At 37.7% G+C, this 17,591-nt stretch overlaps 1 protein-coding gene across 1 annotated transcript; it reads right to left on the reverse strand.

Moving 5' to 3' along the window:
• Positions 1–6,755: 6,755 nt before the first annotated feature.
• On the reverse strand, positions 6,756–14,247 carry LOC113439728 (amine oxidase [copper-containing] 3-like). Its single transcript, XM_026705695.1, has 4 exons — positions 12,681–14,247; positions 10,599–10,887; positions 9,161–9,290; positions 6,756–7,040 (listed from the first exon to the last, which is right to left on the reverse strand). The coding sequence occupies exons 1-4, from the start codon at positions 14,245–14,247 to the stop codon at positions 6,756–6,758; spliced, it is 2,271 nt and encodes a 756-aa protein (XP_026561480.1).
• Between the last annotated feature and the right edge of the window lie 3,344 nt (positions 14,248–17,591).

Here is a 17,591-nt window from a genome sequence, read left to right on the forward strand (position 1 = left end):
AATGAGGAACATAAGTAACGCCATATTTATCTGATTTCTGACCTTCATTACTGGTTACTGGAATTTTACTAGATAACTTTCATAGTTATTATATAACTATGAAAAATAAGCTTGTTATGTTCTGTATCTTGGTATGATCTGTAGAAAATGTCAGCTTTTTGGCTAGAACATGGGACTGTAATATTTTTGGCAATGTATATATTTGAAAAGATCTTGGATCATCCTGACCTGAATGAAATTGGTTAATGATCTTTTGTATTACAAAATTATCCCGATGGTCATAACAGGAAGAAGAAGCTATGAGAATGAGGTGGTTTCCAAGAGATGGGGTCTGGGAGGAGTTAGTGGAAAAATACCTAGAGAAAGTGCCTAGACTTACCAAAAGAGAATAACAGGAATAACATAAAGTATGTAAGCAACACCCTATAAATGTAATATCCACTCTAGGTGTGGCGTCTTCATACTCCTGATGTTAAGAAGATGAGGTCCTATTCCGATATTTGCAAATTTTTGAATAAAGATAGCTTTTTACAGTTCTTTGGTCACTGAGTCTATTTTTGGTGTTTATAACATACTGTTTTTCCTGTTTATATTTTCTACTTTTCCGTTTTGCTAATATGTTTTATTGCTATCCATCATCTCCTAGTCTCTTTGGAGTTCCATCATCTTCCAATAGCTTCTCAATCTTTTTCTTTCTCTCCCTTGGAAACTTATGGTTTTTTATAATGTGTTTGTGCCCACTAAATATTCCTTTTGAGTTGCGCTTTATCTCTTTTTGCTGCATCTTTTGAACACCTATCCATAAGTCATTCTTTTTTTGAAGAGATTTTTGTTTTTTCTCTCTGGACTTTCCCTTTTTTGAGGAGGGTTTCCTTTTTTTCTCTATTCTATTATAAGCTTTTAAAGTATTATTTACTTGGTTCCAACTTATCACTCCTTTCTTGCCACCATCTTTATTTTTTTGAATCTCACTTTGATTTTTTCCCTCCACTGCCTCTTCTACTTTCTGATCTATTTCCCAAATATCTCATTCCTCTTCTTCCCCCAATTGTTGCAGACCCTCCACACTCCTCTCTTTATTCTTAGGTTCTTTATTCTTGTCTCATTATTGTTCTTTATAGTTTCATGCATATCTTTAAACATCAAAATTATTTCTTAAACATCCATCACCTGGTAATCCATTTTATTACAATTCAGTAAAAAATTACTCAATATTTCTCTATAATTCCAATGACTCAATATTTAAATATTCCCTCCAATCCAGTTATTAGTCAAACTTCATTCTCCTGGTTATATCACCAAACCCCTAAATGTATATATTTTTAGAATTCTTTAGTAATTTATACTCTTCCAATTGTCCAAATTTTAAAGTCTTGTTTCATTTTTCTTCTTTCCTCTCTTCTTCTATCCTTTTCTTCTTTTACCTCATGTGATGTTCTATCGGATAATATTAATAGTCCAAATACAAATACAAATTAATCCGCTGTGCTTTCTCCAATCTTTTGAGTCCTCAGTTCAGTAACCAGTTTCAATAGTATTTAATTGTTAACAATTTAGTTGTCTTTGAAATATTCAAAAAGGAGGTAAATCTCACTCAGTAGTTCAAAATATTCAAGTCGCCTTCTGAGATAAAGTCAAGGTCAAACCACTTTCCCAACTTTGTTTACTTTCTTCTATTATGTGTATTAAACATTTTACACTTTGATTTGATGCTGTAATACATTTCTTCATCCAGTAGATGACACTCCAACATTAAACAGTATGTTGAAACAGCAGATTTCCCATAACTCCGGTGTTTAGAAGTTACAGATATAAAAGATAGTTCCTCCCAAGGATTGCCTTTCAAGATTTCAGCTATTTTCCATGTTTTCTATATTTTAAAGCTTCCTTTAAAGATTCTTTTCACCTCTTAAAATAGTGTTGGTTTTTAAGTGGGTAATACCAGCATTTCAAAAGTGCTAGGTCGCTTCTGTTTATAGTTGTGAACAGAGATGGTATTCAGTAGATTCTGACCAGTTCTGGAGAACCGGTAGCGGAAATTTTGAGTAGTTCAGAGAAGCAGCAAATGCCACCTCTGACTGGAGATTTTACAGTATCCTTCCCCTGCCACGCCCACCAAGCCACGCCCACAGAACCAGTAGTAAAAAAAATTGAATAAAGATGGTTTATAATTATGAATATGCTAATATAATTTACAGAATTACAAATAAGCTAATACAAAGAGAAAACTAGTTTAAACTAGTCATAGTAGTAGTAGTACTAGTAGTAGTATATGTATTAATACTCCTGTTTGCTCTTTCTTTGTTTTTCTGTAAATGATATGCCCTGACAATCAGTAGTGGGATTCAAAAAATTTTACACCAATTCTGTGGGCACGGCTTGCTTGATGGCCTGGCTTGATGGTCATGTGACTGGGTGGGTGTGGCCAACTCAATGTCATTCACATCAAGGGATGTCTTGCCTGGCCCCTCCCCTCCCAGCCATTCTTTGTCACACCCAGCCTCAACATATCTATAGTTCTGTAAAAATGTTGTTCACCTTTTTTGTCTTTATTAACTAAATACTATAGATGTACTTTCATGGACCACTGAAAGCAGGAAATGGCTCACATGCTTTACCCAACAGGCAAAGTCAACAGGCTTTTAAGAGGCTGCCAGAAAGAAGGTGAGGCAATGTATTTTCCAAAGCACCAGAAAGCAAAACATGAAGCAATGGATGGAAATTGAACAAAGAGAGAAGCAAACTAAGACTAAGGAGAAACTTCCTGACAGTGAGAACAATTAACCAGTGGAACTGCTTGTCTCCAGAAATTCTGGGTGATCAATCACTAGAAGTTTTTAAGAAAGGACTGGACAACCATTTCTCTGAAATGGTATAGGGTTCCCCCCAAGGTCCTTTCTAAGTTTTATTCTGTTATTCTGACACCTTTCCCAGGACCTCTACTCAGATTTTGGCATCCTCAAACTCTTAGCTATATAGCTGTGGAATAACAGAGTTGAAAGGGATTTTGGAGGTCTTCTAGTCCAACCCTTGCTCAGGCAGGAAAACTGAGGATGGCAAAATCTGAATAGAGGTCCTGGAAAAAGTGTCAGAATAACAGAATAATACTTAGAAGGGACCTTGGGGGGAACTCTATACCATTTCAGTATTTCAGCTGCAGGTTTCTAAAAATCTTATTTTTAAAAAAATGAGATTAATATCCTAACAAGATTTTTAAAAACCTACAGTTGCAAGTTCTTCACATCTCCTTACCCTGAAGACCCAATTTCATGGATTGCCTTTTAGCATTTCTCTTGATACTCCAAAATATACTCCCAAGAGGCCACATCTCCATCGCTCTCTCAAGAGATTTAAAGGTGGAGAAACTACAGTATTACTGGATTAATAGTCTTTCCAACAATGTATACAAGAGTCTAAACAGAAAATATAAGCAAGAGTGAGCAAATATTAACATATTGCTCACAAATCCTTCCTGGAAAATCAGTATTGATTTAATGTTTCCCAAATGCAATCCTTTGTGAAGCAAAATGCTCTGGCAATAGACATTGAATGCATTTAAATTCCTGAAAAATATGTGGTAGCCCTGGGCAAAAGAAAGGCAGCAAAATCACTCTAGGTGTAGGGACAGTGTAAAATATTAGCACATGATAAATAATGGAACAATTAAAAATAATAGCACACTTCCTGTTTTGAGCTTCCCCAAAGAAGGACCGCTGACCGTGATCGTACATGGCTTTGGTTTGTGCTTCGGCGTCAGACAGCCCAATCCTTTGGATTCAGAGCAGAAGCTACCTTGTAGGGGTGGTGGAGGAAGGGTAGACCATCAGCTGAGTAGAGGGGAGTCGCAAATCCCCTCCCCGGCTTGACAATTGCTCCCTCCCAAAGACGCCTGAAGCGGTGGTCTAAAATGGCCACCCTAAAGGGGAAGATTAGACTGGAATAAGATTGTGCAGGAGAGAGAGAAAGAAGCGAACAGCAGGAGGAATGGGATGTTATAATCAAATGGAAGATACCCCCAGGATTAACATTTCAAAGAATCTTTAAGAAAGGATCTAAGCAGCGAAGAGAAAGAGAGAAAAAAAAGGTGTGAATTGCTTTTGATAGCATCGGGGCTTCGAAACTGCAAAAGGTAGGAACTGGAGAAGGAACTATATAATCAACTTGGATAAGTATACTTTGATTTTGTATTGGCACTAATAAAACTGAACTATAGACTGTTAAAGAGGAAATTTAATATCAATTGGATTTGATCTTTTTCTTGTTGGAAAATTGTGGTTTAAAAAGCTCTGAATAATAGAGAAGAAAAAAGAAAAGAAGGGGTGAAGACTTAGCATAATAAAGAGTGCCATCTCAGTTAAACTCAACTTGTTTTTCTTTTAAAAAAACTCTTGTTTCTGGAAATTGCATGGAAATTGATACAATAAAGCAAGAACTTTGAAAAATTGAAACATTGTAACAAAGAAAGAATTAGGAAGATTCTGCCTTTGGATTAGTTGCTGATTCTGACATGAATTTGGCACTGGATTAGCGGAGACTTAAAAACTAGAGAGGAAGACTTGGAAATAAACTTTAAAGATACTATTTGGATTAAATTGTGAATCAGAAAGTTGTAAAATGGTGATTTCTCTTCTGGCATTAAAAATGGAACTCAGAAAAATGAAAGAAATGCTACAAGAATGAGGTGAATCGCTGGATTTTGCTTTAAAATCTATTGAAAATGCGATAGCAGAATATGAACAACAAAGACAAAAGGCAGAAGAGGAGGTGGAGCAAATCATAGAAGGAATCTTTAGTGACCATAGAGAACAAAGAACTGTTGAAAGAAAGAAGAAAAGAGTTGGAAATAAATACAGGAGATTTAAGATATTAAATAAAAAGGGGAATATCTGAAAAATTTAAAAAGGGAAAAAGAGTCAGCAGAAATTCAAAGGACGAAAGGAAGCTATAAATAGAGAGAGGGATAAAAACTGGAGTGAAAGAACAAAGGAGAAAAGACAGGGGGAAAGAAGGGACAGGAAACAGGATTTGGAAACAAAGAAATATGGGAATTGTAAAAAAAAAGGCAAATCCTTAATTGGACACAGAGATAATGGGTGATTATTATATAGAAAGAGGATTCTGCAAGGTTCTGAGGGGTAATATAAATAAATTTATAGTTACGAAATAGGGACATATCGACTGACAAGATGGAAAAACAGAATTTTTATTTTTTGGATAATGGAATCTAATGCTCTTCCTCTTTATGTAGAAAGATAATTGTAACAAATAATGGAATAAGTATATTAGATATATTGAAATATTTTTAAGATTGGAATGTTGGCTTTTTTTGGTTTAAATATGAATGGAATAATTAATGGAATATGTGTATTAAATATATGGAAATAAATGAAATGATATAGGAGGAGAGCTGAAATGGAATTAACTTTAGGGTTTAGGATTGTTTTACTGTTTGAATGAGTAGATTAATATGTCCTTTCTTGGGCGGGGGGGGGGGGGGAACTTAATGAAATTTAAAAGGAGAAAAATCATGCAGAATCTGCTATGTAGTTTTAAAGGAATTATTAAATTTAATGTTTTAGGTAATAATAAATGTTTTAACGAGATTTTAAAGGGGTGAAAATAAATGAATTTATAACTTAGAGGTGGCACACTTATATTGAGATTTCAGGGGGAAAACCAATTTATAGAAGAAGTGTCTTTTTTATTTAATTAGAATTTAAGATGAAATATACAAATGTGACAGTTAAAAGTACTAAAGTATAATGATTATGAAGTTATCATAAGTGAATTAAATAATGAGATAAATATTTGGAATGATACAATAAAATAGAAAATGTATAGAAGCACTGTTAAGATAAGGAATTGGATATAAAAATTGAATATGTAATATTTGGTCATATTTGTATGTATATACGAAACCTGTAATCATGCTGTTCACTAAAAAGAGACATTAAAATATGGAAAACTGAATAAAGCCTGCTTTTTTTAAAAAAAAAATAATAGCACTGAGGGTTTTTTTTCTCTCTCTCTCCCTTCCTTCCTCTTTCTTTTTCTTTCTCTTTCTTTCTTCTCTCTCTCTCTCTCTCTCTCTCTCTCACACACACACACACACACACCACTCTCTCTCTCACATACACACACACACACCTCTCTCTCTCACACATACACACACACCACTCTCTCTCTTACACACACACATACCACTCTCTGGGGATGGGGGGACTAGCATGACTTGCAGTCTTACCTGTGACCAGGCAGATCAGGGTTGCTCGGTTGGGGCACAGGCACCACGTGGGAAGGTAGGTTAAAAAAGTAAGCCACAAAAACCCATTGTGCCGCATAGGAGGTGATAAGTGACTGGGTGGGGCCAGCATTGGGTGGGGTGAACGAGCATTGGGCAGGTAGGGCAACTGAGTGAGTGGCGACCAGGCGACCAGGTCGGGGGCATGGCCAGCCAGAAGTCACTACCGGTTCAGCGACCCATGCCAAAACATTGCTACTGATTCTCCTGAACTGGTGCAAACTGGCTGAATACCACCACTGCTGACAATACACAGTACTCAAAATGTTTATGAATAAAAAAACATATACTAAGAAGAAAAACTCAAATGCACACAACATTGCTAGTACAATATGAGATTCAAGTTTCAAAGATACTATAAGATACCCTTCAGGATTAGAAGCTGCTTGTCTGTCACAGTAGTTTCCAATCCGACTTTCCTCCATCCAATCTATCTGTCAAAAACTAGAAAATATTAGAAAGTTGTTAGGTTTTCAAAGCCTTCATAAGTGAAAGATGGAAAAGTGGGCAAACATGAAGCAACTTTTGCCAGACATGCAAGTTGGTTGGTCTCACAGGAAGTGGGATCATGCAGGTTGTTGAAGTAAACACTATCTGGAGAATACATGGAAGGGTCATCATCAAAATAATTGTATGGTTTCAAGAAGAAACCAATCACATTCCCAACGGTTGCAGTGTTGGGTACATCTTCAGCATGTGGAATATGTAGAAAGCCAGCATTGATCCAGGCAACCAGATCCTGTGAAAGAGAAATATTTTTAAAAAAAAATAATGTTAAATGCTGAGCTAACACAGGAAGGAAGAACTGACCAAATAAGACACAGTGATTGCTAATGGATGGATCAGAATGAACTGATAGATCAAATGCAATAAGGTAATAGCACAGTTTTCTTATCAGAGGTAGGATGTAGTCATAATTTAACAAGCGGTTCTCTGCTCTAATGAATTCTTCCAACAACCAGTTTGCCAAACTGCTCAGAAAGTTAACAACCGGTTCTCCCGAAGGGGTGTGAACTGGCTGTATCCCACCACTGGATGTAGTGATCATTACAAATCCGAGGAGAGTCTTCCTTTTTTCATCCATGGAAGGAATGATACTAAAAAGCAATTTTGTTTAAAGACAAATATGAATCCAGCTCATGATACCTTTAAAATAAATAAGCTCATAATAATCTTAGTACGGTTTCAAGCGCACAGAGGCAGGAAGGCTAGCATCTATCCTGGAAAATCAGAAACAGTCCATTTTTCTCTGAGTAAATTTCCCAAAGATCATTACTCTCTTCCTGTCAGGATTATTTCTGAGAATGGGGTGGGGTAAAGAAAAAATAGATTGTTTTTACAAATTTATGGTGAGAAAAGTTTTCAGTACTCTTTGTATTCTTTTTCACTGAAAATGCCCTCTTTGCATTTGTGTTTAGAATATCAAGAAGCTGTTTTAAAATATGTTTTCTCATAATGCATTTCTTTGCCCAATCTCTCTTCAGAGGTAATCTAACCTTTCTAATTAATTGCCTTTTAAAACAGCAGCAAAACATTTCCCCCCCAAAAAAATTAGAATTCAAAAATTCAGCTGGGCTCTTCGGGGCTGTTTGTTTGTCATGACTGTATGCCTTCCCATCTCACGTATAATGACTATACTCTTTGTTGAGGGAATAGGAGGCATATTATTATTCTCCAGCATAAAAAGAATTAATTACAGGGTGTCTTCATAAGGAAGGGGTAAATATAACTACATAACTTAAAAGAAGGCAATTTTAAAACTTATGAGCCATCTCTGTTTCTAAACCAAACCATTGTATTATCTTTTTTTTTTTAGAAAAAAATATTTTAAAAGCTGTGGTTTTTTATCTCTTGTTTATTTCTGGTAGAGACTAAATTATTTTTTCAGTGTTTACGGCTTATATATGATCTCTTCAAATGGCAGCATGGCACCGGCAATTTTTCTAAATTCATTGTTTTATTTGTTTGCATTTTATTGTAAAAAGCTCTAAAAATGTTTGAGTGGTAGATCATAAAAAGGTAAAGTTTTACTTTTCCAATCATGTCCAACTCTAGGCACAATGTGCTCATCACTGTTTCTTGGCTGAGGAAGCCAGCATTGTCTGAGGATATTTTTCATGGCCAGGTGACCCGCATGGTTATATGCCAAAGGTGCATGGAATGCTTTCACCTTCCTACTGAAATGGTACCTATTAATGTACTCACATTTCCATACTTTCGAACTGCTAGGTGGACAGGAGCTGGGGCAAGGAACAGGAGCTCACTCCATTGCATAGCACTTTGGTCTCAAACATGGACTGTCAGCTTTCCAGCCGAGAAGCTCAGCATTTTTAATCGCCAAGTCATCATTAAATAAAAAGACCCATTGCAATGGTGTGTGGGAAGGCCTTGGGAGATAAGTCAAAGAGATGCTGCCTAGGGAATTGTCAAATAAGAGGCAGCACAGTCCGCAGATGGATAGTGAGCAGTGCAAGAGGCTCATGATGGACCTTATCTTGTTTGGTATTGGAGGAAAGAGATGGGTAAGCTTCCCCTGCTTGTAAGCGATGCTATTAGAAGAGGGGAATAGAAAGGCTTCGGTTGCAATATCTAGTTGTAAGCTGGGCCCAAGGGGATACTTTCATTGCCAAAGCAGTATCTCTTTGCCTCATCTTCCAAGGTCATCCCCACATAGCATTACCACCATTAAATAGCATTTGCCCAACTCCTGAGTGGTTTTTGGTTCTTTTTCCAGCCTGACCTCTGCTCCTTCAGATAGGTTGGGGTTCCATTTTTAATTGCTCTGCCCTCTGACAGTGAAAAACGTATAAGACTGAAGAGTGAAAAAACACAGTTTTCCTTGCTATGTTAGATCCTCACCTCATTGACAATGGTCTCATTGTTTAAGAACTGAGAAAAGTCAACAGGGGGATCCCACGGATCTATTTGGCTGTAGATGCTGTTACTAGTTGGCTCGTTCTCCTTTCGCTTTGTGACAGCTAACTTGTACCTGAAAAGTAAAGCAACAGTGACATTGTGGGAAATTGGACTTATCATTTCTTTTCTTTTAAAAGTGCATGGGTTACTCTTTCACACCTGGCCATGGAAAGCGGCATGGAAAGAGAGGATAACATTCTTCTGAGAGAAATTTGAAGCCTCAAACTGAAGGAATACAGTACAGATAAGCCTTGACTTACAACCATTTGTTTATAGTGACTTTTTGTAGTTATGCCACCACTGAAAAAAAGTGACTTATGACTGGTTTTCATACTTAATGACCATTATAGCATCCCCTGTGATCAAAATTCAAATGTTTGGCAACTGGCGTGTATTTGTGACAGTTGCAATGTCCCAGAGTCATGTGATCATCATTTGTAACCTTCCCAGCTGGCTTCCAACAAGCAAAGTCAATGGGAGAAGCCAAATTTGCTTAATGAGCAAATGATTTACTTAACAATTGTGACAAGAAAGGTCTTAAATGGGGTGAAACTCATTTAACAACTGTCTTGCCTAGCAACTGAAGGTCTCACTTAGCAACAGAAATTTTGGACTCAGCTGTGATCATAAGTACCTGTAGTACTTAACTATTGGTCCGTGAATTTCCAGACCCTCACAGTCATCTGATTGCAATCTGGAGTTACCAGCCCACATTTGCAACAGTTGTAGCATCCCGCAGTCAAATGATCACCATTTGCAAGCTTTTCTGCCAGCTTCCTCCAAGCAGAGTCAATTGGGAAGCTGATAGAGAAGATCATGAGTCACTGTGGTAAGTCTCCCCCACCAGGTAGCAGTACCATTTTGCTTATACTGAATCAGTCACCTGCACATATTTGTGACCTTTCTACACCTGGAAGCAGCCACTTACCTACCTACCAGCCAGCTTATAAGTCATCTGAATCTTGCAACTTCTTACTGACTACCTGGGACTTGAGATTTCTTGCTGGCCTTTGGTTGCTGGCAGCCAGCAGGAAATTGCCAGGAGGTGCTTGCTTAATAGCCCACTCTTTGTTTGACAGTGGCAAGAGGGACTGTTAGGATTGCCATTGCTAAACAATGCAATAACATGACATCACACTTTACAATCTCATCGCTTAGCAATGGGAATGCTGGTCTCAATCACCATTGTCAAGTGAGGTCAATCTATATTTCTTTACATGTTCCATAGCTACATTTGGAGAAGAGTAAGTCATTACCCAAACATTCTTAGCGCTACCAAGAGTTCAGTAGAACCCAGAAGAACTCAGAAGACACTTTATACTATTATAAGTGAATAGTAATCAGCCTGAGAAATTTTGACTGGTAGAAATTGATGACATACCTGCCCCAACTGAAGCCTGGTTCCACTGGATCAGATTCTGATAGATGATCTCCAGAAAAGCTGACTATCTGTATCCGGTAGCCTTTTTCATGGTCCCACCTATTGTTGCTGTCATTGGCAGCAAAATAAATGTAGTTGGGCATGGCATCACGGAGGCGGAATGCAGCCTGGTCCTCGGTTTTGAAAACTTTCCTTACCTTCTTCATTCGATATATCTTACGTTCGGGGCTCCAAGGGGCCTGCAGTGTCTCAAAGGCCATGTCGTTGCCAACTAGCATATTGCCCACACCTTAGAAGGAAAGCAAATACATTCATTTGTTTTTGGTTAGAAATATAGATCAGATTGCTGCTGCTGCATTTGTCTGCAGTGTGACACAGAAATGGAGCTATGAGATATATATATATATAATCAAATCAGTTTGATTTTCAACATGAATATGAAGAAATTTATTTAAAGTCATTGTGGGAAATTGAAGATGCTAATTAAAACCAGAACAGACATTAAATAGCAACATTAAATGCGAATTAAAACCAGAACAGACATTAAATGGCATGTTATGTCAAAATAACTTAAAGACAAAACATTTAACAAAGTTGAAGATAATGGTTTGGCCTTATTTAATTACCATTGTATTTCAGACATTGTAGGAAGGCGGGCCATGTTTGTCTTCTCCAGTTTTGACAGTATTACAGGGGGAAATGTTTAACATGTACAATGGCACAATGGGATTAGCATCCTTCATCCACCCTCATTCATTCTAAACTATTTCACATACTACTCTACCTCTCACAATCTGGCATTTTCAGTGAAAAAAAGTTACTTTGGAGACAGAAATAAGATATTTTAAGGAGATGATTTCTGTTGAGTTTCTTTAAAATGTTATTCCTCAAAGAAAATGAACTAATAAAAGAGGGTAGAGACTGAGTAGAGTTACTTTGGCCTCAAAGTGTATGGGGTTCTAGAGGAGAATCCGAATTAAAGGATATTAAGAAAGGAAAATTAAGATAATTCAGAAGGCAATAATACATTTTCACTTCACTTTTTCTTCAAGAAATAATACTAGTCCTGTTTTTATTACTCCACAAATGTAGCTAACATGTTAGATGAAAGAAAATTCAAACATTTCTAGACTGTTTCAAGCAGTAGGGAGAATTTAGAGAAATGTAAAGTTCTTCTAGATAGGACAATTGTCTGATACAAAGAAAATAGAGTAATAATCTGGAATACATTCAGAAGGTGGTTACTAAGGTACTGAAAGATCTGGAAACTAAACCCTATGAGGAATGATTAAAATATCTGGGTTTATTTAGTTTACAGAAAAGACAGCTAATGAAAGATACCTATCAGCCTTCAAATAATTAAAAAGTTGTCACATACCTCATATCTATTGTCCCAGAGGTTAGAATCAGAATTAGTGGTTAACACTACAAGGAAGGAGGTTTGGGTTACATCAGAAAAAAATGCTGTCTATAGAAGAAAACTTTTATTAGTTTTCTTGAAAGAGAAACGCAGAGGAAAAACTGGCTGTTTTTTGCCGCTATATTGCCAACCACAGTAAAGAAACAGCTTTAGGGGTACAGCTGCATATGAAAAGAAATACAAATGTTGTTCCCAGGTAGTTCTTCAAGTAAACCATCCAAGAAGTGAGAGGATAATATCTCTTTGGAGTAAAGGACCTAAAATAGGTTCAGTTTCTAATAAATGTTAGTCAGATCATACGTTCTTCTTTCACCTCTTAGGGACAGCAGAAGCAACTGCTCTGGATTCTACACAATGTTAAATTGTCATCCAGACAGACACTTTTCACAGAAGGAAATAAAGTTTAAAAAATTAAAAATTAATCCCTAGAGAGGCAGAAAAACATTTGGAACACTCTGTCTCACCATCTTTTTAAAAAATGGTTAGCTACAGATAAAGCTGTCAATTCAAACTGAAGCATTAGACTTTTGTCACATAATCAAAACTACATCCATCTCAAAGAAGGGATGCAAACATTTCCAAAGAACCACTCTACAATAAATCATGTCAGGCTTAGAAATCACTGGTGTTTTAAAAATATCACAAATGAGGCTGCCACTCACCACCAATGTCCATATCTACTTTGAAATTGATATTGTGGGTGTGAATTGATCCCGATACCCACTCTTGAACTCTGTTGCCAAAGTCTGTGGCATCCTCAAAGAAAAAAGTAGTTTGAATGTATCCGGTGGCAAGAAGATGCACACCAACAGCTCCATTTGGATGAAAAGCAAAGTTCCAGATATAGTTATAGTTACCAAGTGCTGATATGAATCTGATAACCAGACACGAGTCAGACAATCCTCCATAAAATGGAGACTGGCCGCTTTCAAAATGACGTCTCAGAGGCAAATCAGAATTCTGTTCATAGATGCACATGGCCTTTTTATGGGTCTTAGGGGATGAAGTATCAAGAAAACTATGCACATCCAGGTAAGTAGCTAGGTAGGGGCAATCCACCCCCTGTGTGAGTGTGAACATTCTAGACCCAAATCCATAGACCATGTCCATGGATCTGACAGACATCATTGTAGGACCATTGGATCCATAGATAATACTTGCATCTTGTAAACTTAACTCATAGACTATTCTCTCTCCTCTAAATCTGACGTCAAAGATACGTGGTCCTCTATGGTTATCAATTCCAAAAGCTAAACTCCAAGACATGAAGGTAACATGGTTATCCTGAATTCTATACCGTGGTCCACGAGGTTCATAATGCAAAGGACTTGGTTCTTGTGGTGGCACCCTCGACTTCAGTGATGAGTATCCCCCATCACGAGGGGGTAGTTTAACCTTGTTTACTTTAAACTTTCCCATATTGAATTGCTTTTCAATATCTTTCATGCCCTCAAAATATTGTCCATTATAAAAAGCTTTTATCACCTTCCACTGAGAATAATCCAGGCTGCTAAAATTCAGTTGGATCTCAAATCCAACTGGATGCAAATAGCTGCCAGGAGTATATTGTAAGAGATTTATCCAGATTTTGCGATCTCCTGATTTTAGCCCTGGTGGCATTCCAAAAGTCATCATGAAAATTTTTGGTGGATAATCAAGGACTTTTCTTATGAAATTTGGAGCCTTGAGAAATTCCTTCAGAAGCAATATTTTATACAGTTCAACCACATCAGTCATCATAGGAACCCTCTGGTAATAAGGCAACATCTTTCCATACTTCTGCAACGTAATATCTTGATGATACTTTGGCTTTGGAAGAGGACCTACTACAAATTCAGTGACATTTGGGACTGGCTGATTTCCAAAATGAACCACTGCCAGAGCTTCCCGTGCAGGCTTGACTCCTTGATAGTCCAGAAATTGTAGCACTGCTGATTTGGGAGGGAGCTGCAAGCTGATGGAATAGATGCAGTTGTCTGATGGCTTGGCTTTTGATGCACCTACCATTCGCACTCCCAGGTTGGATTGTAAATATTTTTTTACTTGCATCATCTCTTCTGGAGTTAAATCTCGAAATACCTGGCTAGCAGTATCCTGACCTTCCCCTTGTCCATGGGAAGAGCTCTGACAACCCATAGATTTTTCTTCTCTATTTCGGAAAACCAAAACTAAGATGACAATGATGGTGATGCATATTGCTATGATAGAAGAAATCACTTTCCAATTCATTTTCCCAAACCTACAGACAGAAACATAGAGAAAAGAGTCTGTTAAATCCTAAATAATATGTTTTTAGACCTGGATACACATATTAAAAAGACTTGTTGAGCATGTAAGCTTCAAAAGTATAAATTCAAATGCATTACAAAACATTCCAGGAATTGTGCAAAAATAGCAATGATATGCTTACATCTTCAATAAACTTACCATCTAGTCAAGATACTTCTTTTTTCATTAGTTAGTACCAAGAAGACAATAGCAGGAGGCTTCTAAAACGACTAGATGTTGAGCTCAATTTAAATGAGATTTTACCTTTTTTTAAAAGTTGGTGTGCAATCTCTTGCAATGCTCTCAGTAATCTGCTGCTAGTATTGAGAAATTATACATTGTTTAAAAGGGAGTAGACCTTTATGCAAATTTATTGAAAACAATTTCTATTTAGAGGAAATGCAATCCAGAGCACTTCTGAGCAGTCTTGTGCCAGCCTTTAATCTTTTTTTTTAAGTTGTCAGCATTCAAAGTAATTTATTTCTCCTAACTGAAGCATGGTTGGGTAGATGCTATATTCCTTATACAGCAGCTAAATGTATATCCATTCTTCTAAGTATTTAAAGAATAATATAAGTTCCACAATGAGACTCACATTTGTCTCTTACCTTTTTTTAATGAACTTGACTTTTAAGGCCTGTTGTTTTACTGATATTTAATCTTCAAAATTATTTTTAATGATGGAATACAAACAACTACAAAGCCAATTGGAAAAAAATACTGTATTGGTTATGTAGTGAAAAAATAACACACATGATTGTGATGATTAAAAAAAAAGGAAAAGACCTAAATGAAAAAGAAATACATATAATATGTATTTATATCAACACAGGATCCATATAGTCTATATCAACACAGGATTAATTGAGTCCTTAATTTACCATTAAATCTAAACAATTCAGAAACATATGACATTATCTAACTATTGTCATAAATAGTGCATTCTACTAATAGTACAAATTATACCATGAGTGGAAAATATGACTTCTAAAAATAAAACGTTGAGTGTGGCACAACTGCATGAGATTGCAATACAAGAATGATTTCAATTTTGAATTAAATTCAGATTTACTTTAAAAAAAAATTATTATAGATGGCATAAGTTGAGTCATAATGTGATTGGATCTAATTTTATAACCATTTTTACTCTGGTTATAAGTTGAAACATCACAGTCATAAATTGTCTCACATGGTTGCATGAATCCAAATTAACAAATGACAGTTTTTCCCATTGCGAATTCCAATCATGTGACTGCAAAATGCTGCAATCAGATGTAAATGTGAGCTGGTTGCCACTTGCCCAAATTGCAATTACATTAGCATGAGGGAGGGCAATGGACATAAGCTTGAATTTAGGTCATAACTGACTTTTTTTGTAAGACAGATGTTAATTTGAACTATCGTTAAGCGAAAGGTCCTAAGTTCCTCTTGTGTGCCAATTACACCCATGCCACGGGGTAGGCTTCAAAAATGTTAGCCAAGGGTTCTCTGCCTGATTGCTGGGTGGGTGTGGCACATGGTGGGCGTATAGGCCTCCTGCGCCACAGAGGGGAGATGTTTTTGCCCTCCCCGGGCTCCAGAGGCTTCCTCAAAAACTGATTCTTATTTCTTTAACATTAATTTTATTAAGCATTACAATTAAAAAGATAAAAAAAACAATATAAGCAAAAAAAGGAATAAAAATAAAATGCAGAAAAGTAACAAAATGGAAAGCAGGATAGAAAAAAGAGAACAATTAAGATTATAGTCAAGAAAAAGAAAAGTAACATATATAGAAATGACTTCCTGTTCATCAAAAGTATAACTAATTTTAGTAACTTTTGCCATCTTTACCTAAAATACAACAAGTATTTTCTTCTTCCCATGTCCCATTTATTTATCTATAAACAAATCCTTAAAACCTTGTCATTCATTCCTGATCAGCAAAAGTTATTAAGAGTTAAATGGTATAACAACACTTCTACTCTGGCTTTGAATAAATATACCAACTTTGGATTCCTTTCTTTTACTTTTAAGAATTTTGATCTTTAATCCCTTCAAATAATGCCATAGAACAGTGGTTCCCAAAGTGGGCAGTACTGCCCCCCGGGGGGGATGCCTTAGGGGGGCACTAAGAGGCAAGGAGGCCAGCAAGGGGGTGCTAAGAGGCGGCTGGGGGTGCTAAGAGGAGGCAGGGGGCATTCGAGGCACCGGCCCCATAGGCTCACCCCACTGACTGTTTCATCGCTCTGTAGCTGGTGCCTCAAATGCGGAACCCGCGCGCAGCGAGCCTTGCCAAGCCTGGGGGGGGAGAGGTGGGAGGTGGTGGAAAGGGGGCTCCTTAGCTTGCAGGATGCCCTCTCCAGTGGAAGCAGTGGAGGAACGCCAGAAGGCCCGAAAGCAAAACCCTCCCAAGGTGCACAGTGGAAGGGGTGGGTGGCCTGGCATTAGGGCCCCCTTCCCTGGAGGAGAACAAGAGAGCGTGCAGTGCCTGCCTGGCCTCCGCCTCTCCAGCCAGCCGGACTTGCATGCAGGATGCAGGTGGGTGCAGCTACGGCTCTCCAAGGCATGTGGCTCGGTTCGGTTCAGCTCTACATGGCCAGCCCAGACCTAGAACCTAGCCTCCCTCTGCAGCCCAGTTCTTTTGACTGAGCCCTGTGCTTGCTTGATTGCTTATTTTCCAAGTGATCGTTCTCTCCGCCTCTGCCAGTCTGGGCTTCTTCCGCATGCCTTCCTCCTCCCAGGTGGAGCATAAAGATAGGCGGAGCACTTCCCTAAAGTTGGGAGTCTCTGAGCATGTGCAAAGTGCCTCCCCTTGCTTGGCCTGATGGAAGTGGACCTTGGGTCGAAGTAAAGAGGGTCAAGTCGGCTGCATCGCTGCCCTGGGGAGGTTAGCATTGCAAAATTGGATGCCAAAGAAAGAACTGGGGCAGAGGGGCAGCTGCATTAAGGAGCAGGAAGATCTTAGCCATGGTTTATTGACTAAGCCAGAATCAAACAGCATGCTAAATTCTAACCAGAATGGCTGGGTTGATATATTCAGCCCGTGTTTCTCAACCTTGGCAACTTGTGTGGACTTCAATTCCCACTCTGGCTTTGCTCTACTTTCCCAAAGTGCCGCCGCTGTCGCATTCTATCTGTCTGTCTGTCTATCTATCTATCCGTCTATCCAACCATGCAAAAGTTCTGTCTGTCTTTTACTTCTTTGCCCCTTCTCAAAAAAAGCTCTAAGAGGTCTCTTTTGTAAATCCAATATAGGAATGTTATGTAGGTCACTGTTTCAGTTTGCTGCTTGTTTACCTCTTTTAATTATTGTTTGCATATTG

The sequence above is a fragment of the Pseudonaja textilis genome, chromosome 4 (assembly GCF_049901715.1).
Source record: "Pseudonaja textilis isolate UNSWEBS1 chromosome 4, rPseTex1.2, whole genome shotgun sequence".
Taxonomy (NCBI): domain Eukaryota; kingdom Metazoa; phylum Chordata; class Lepidosauria; order Squamata; family Elapidae; genus Pseudonaja; species Pseudonaja textilis.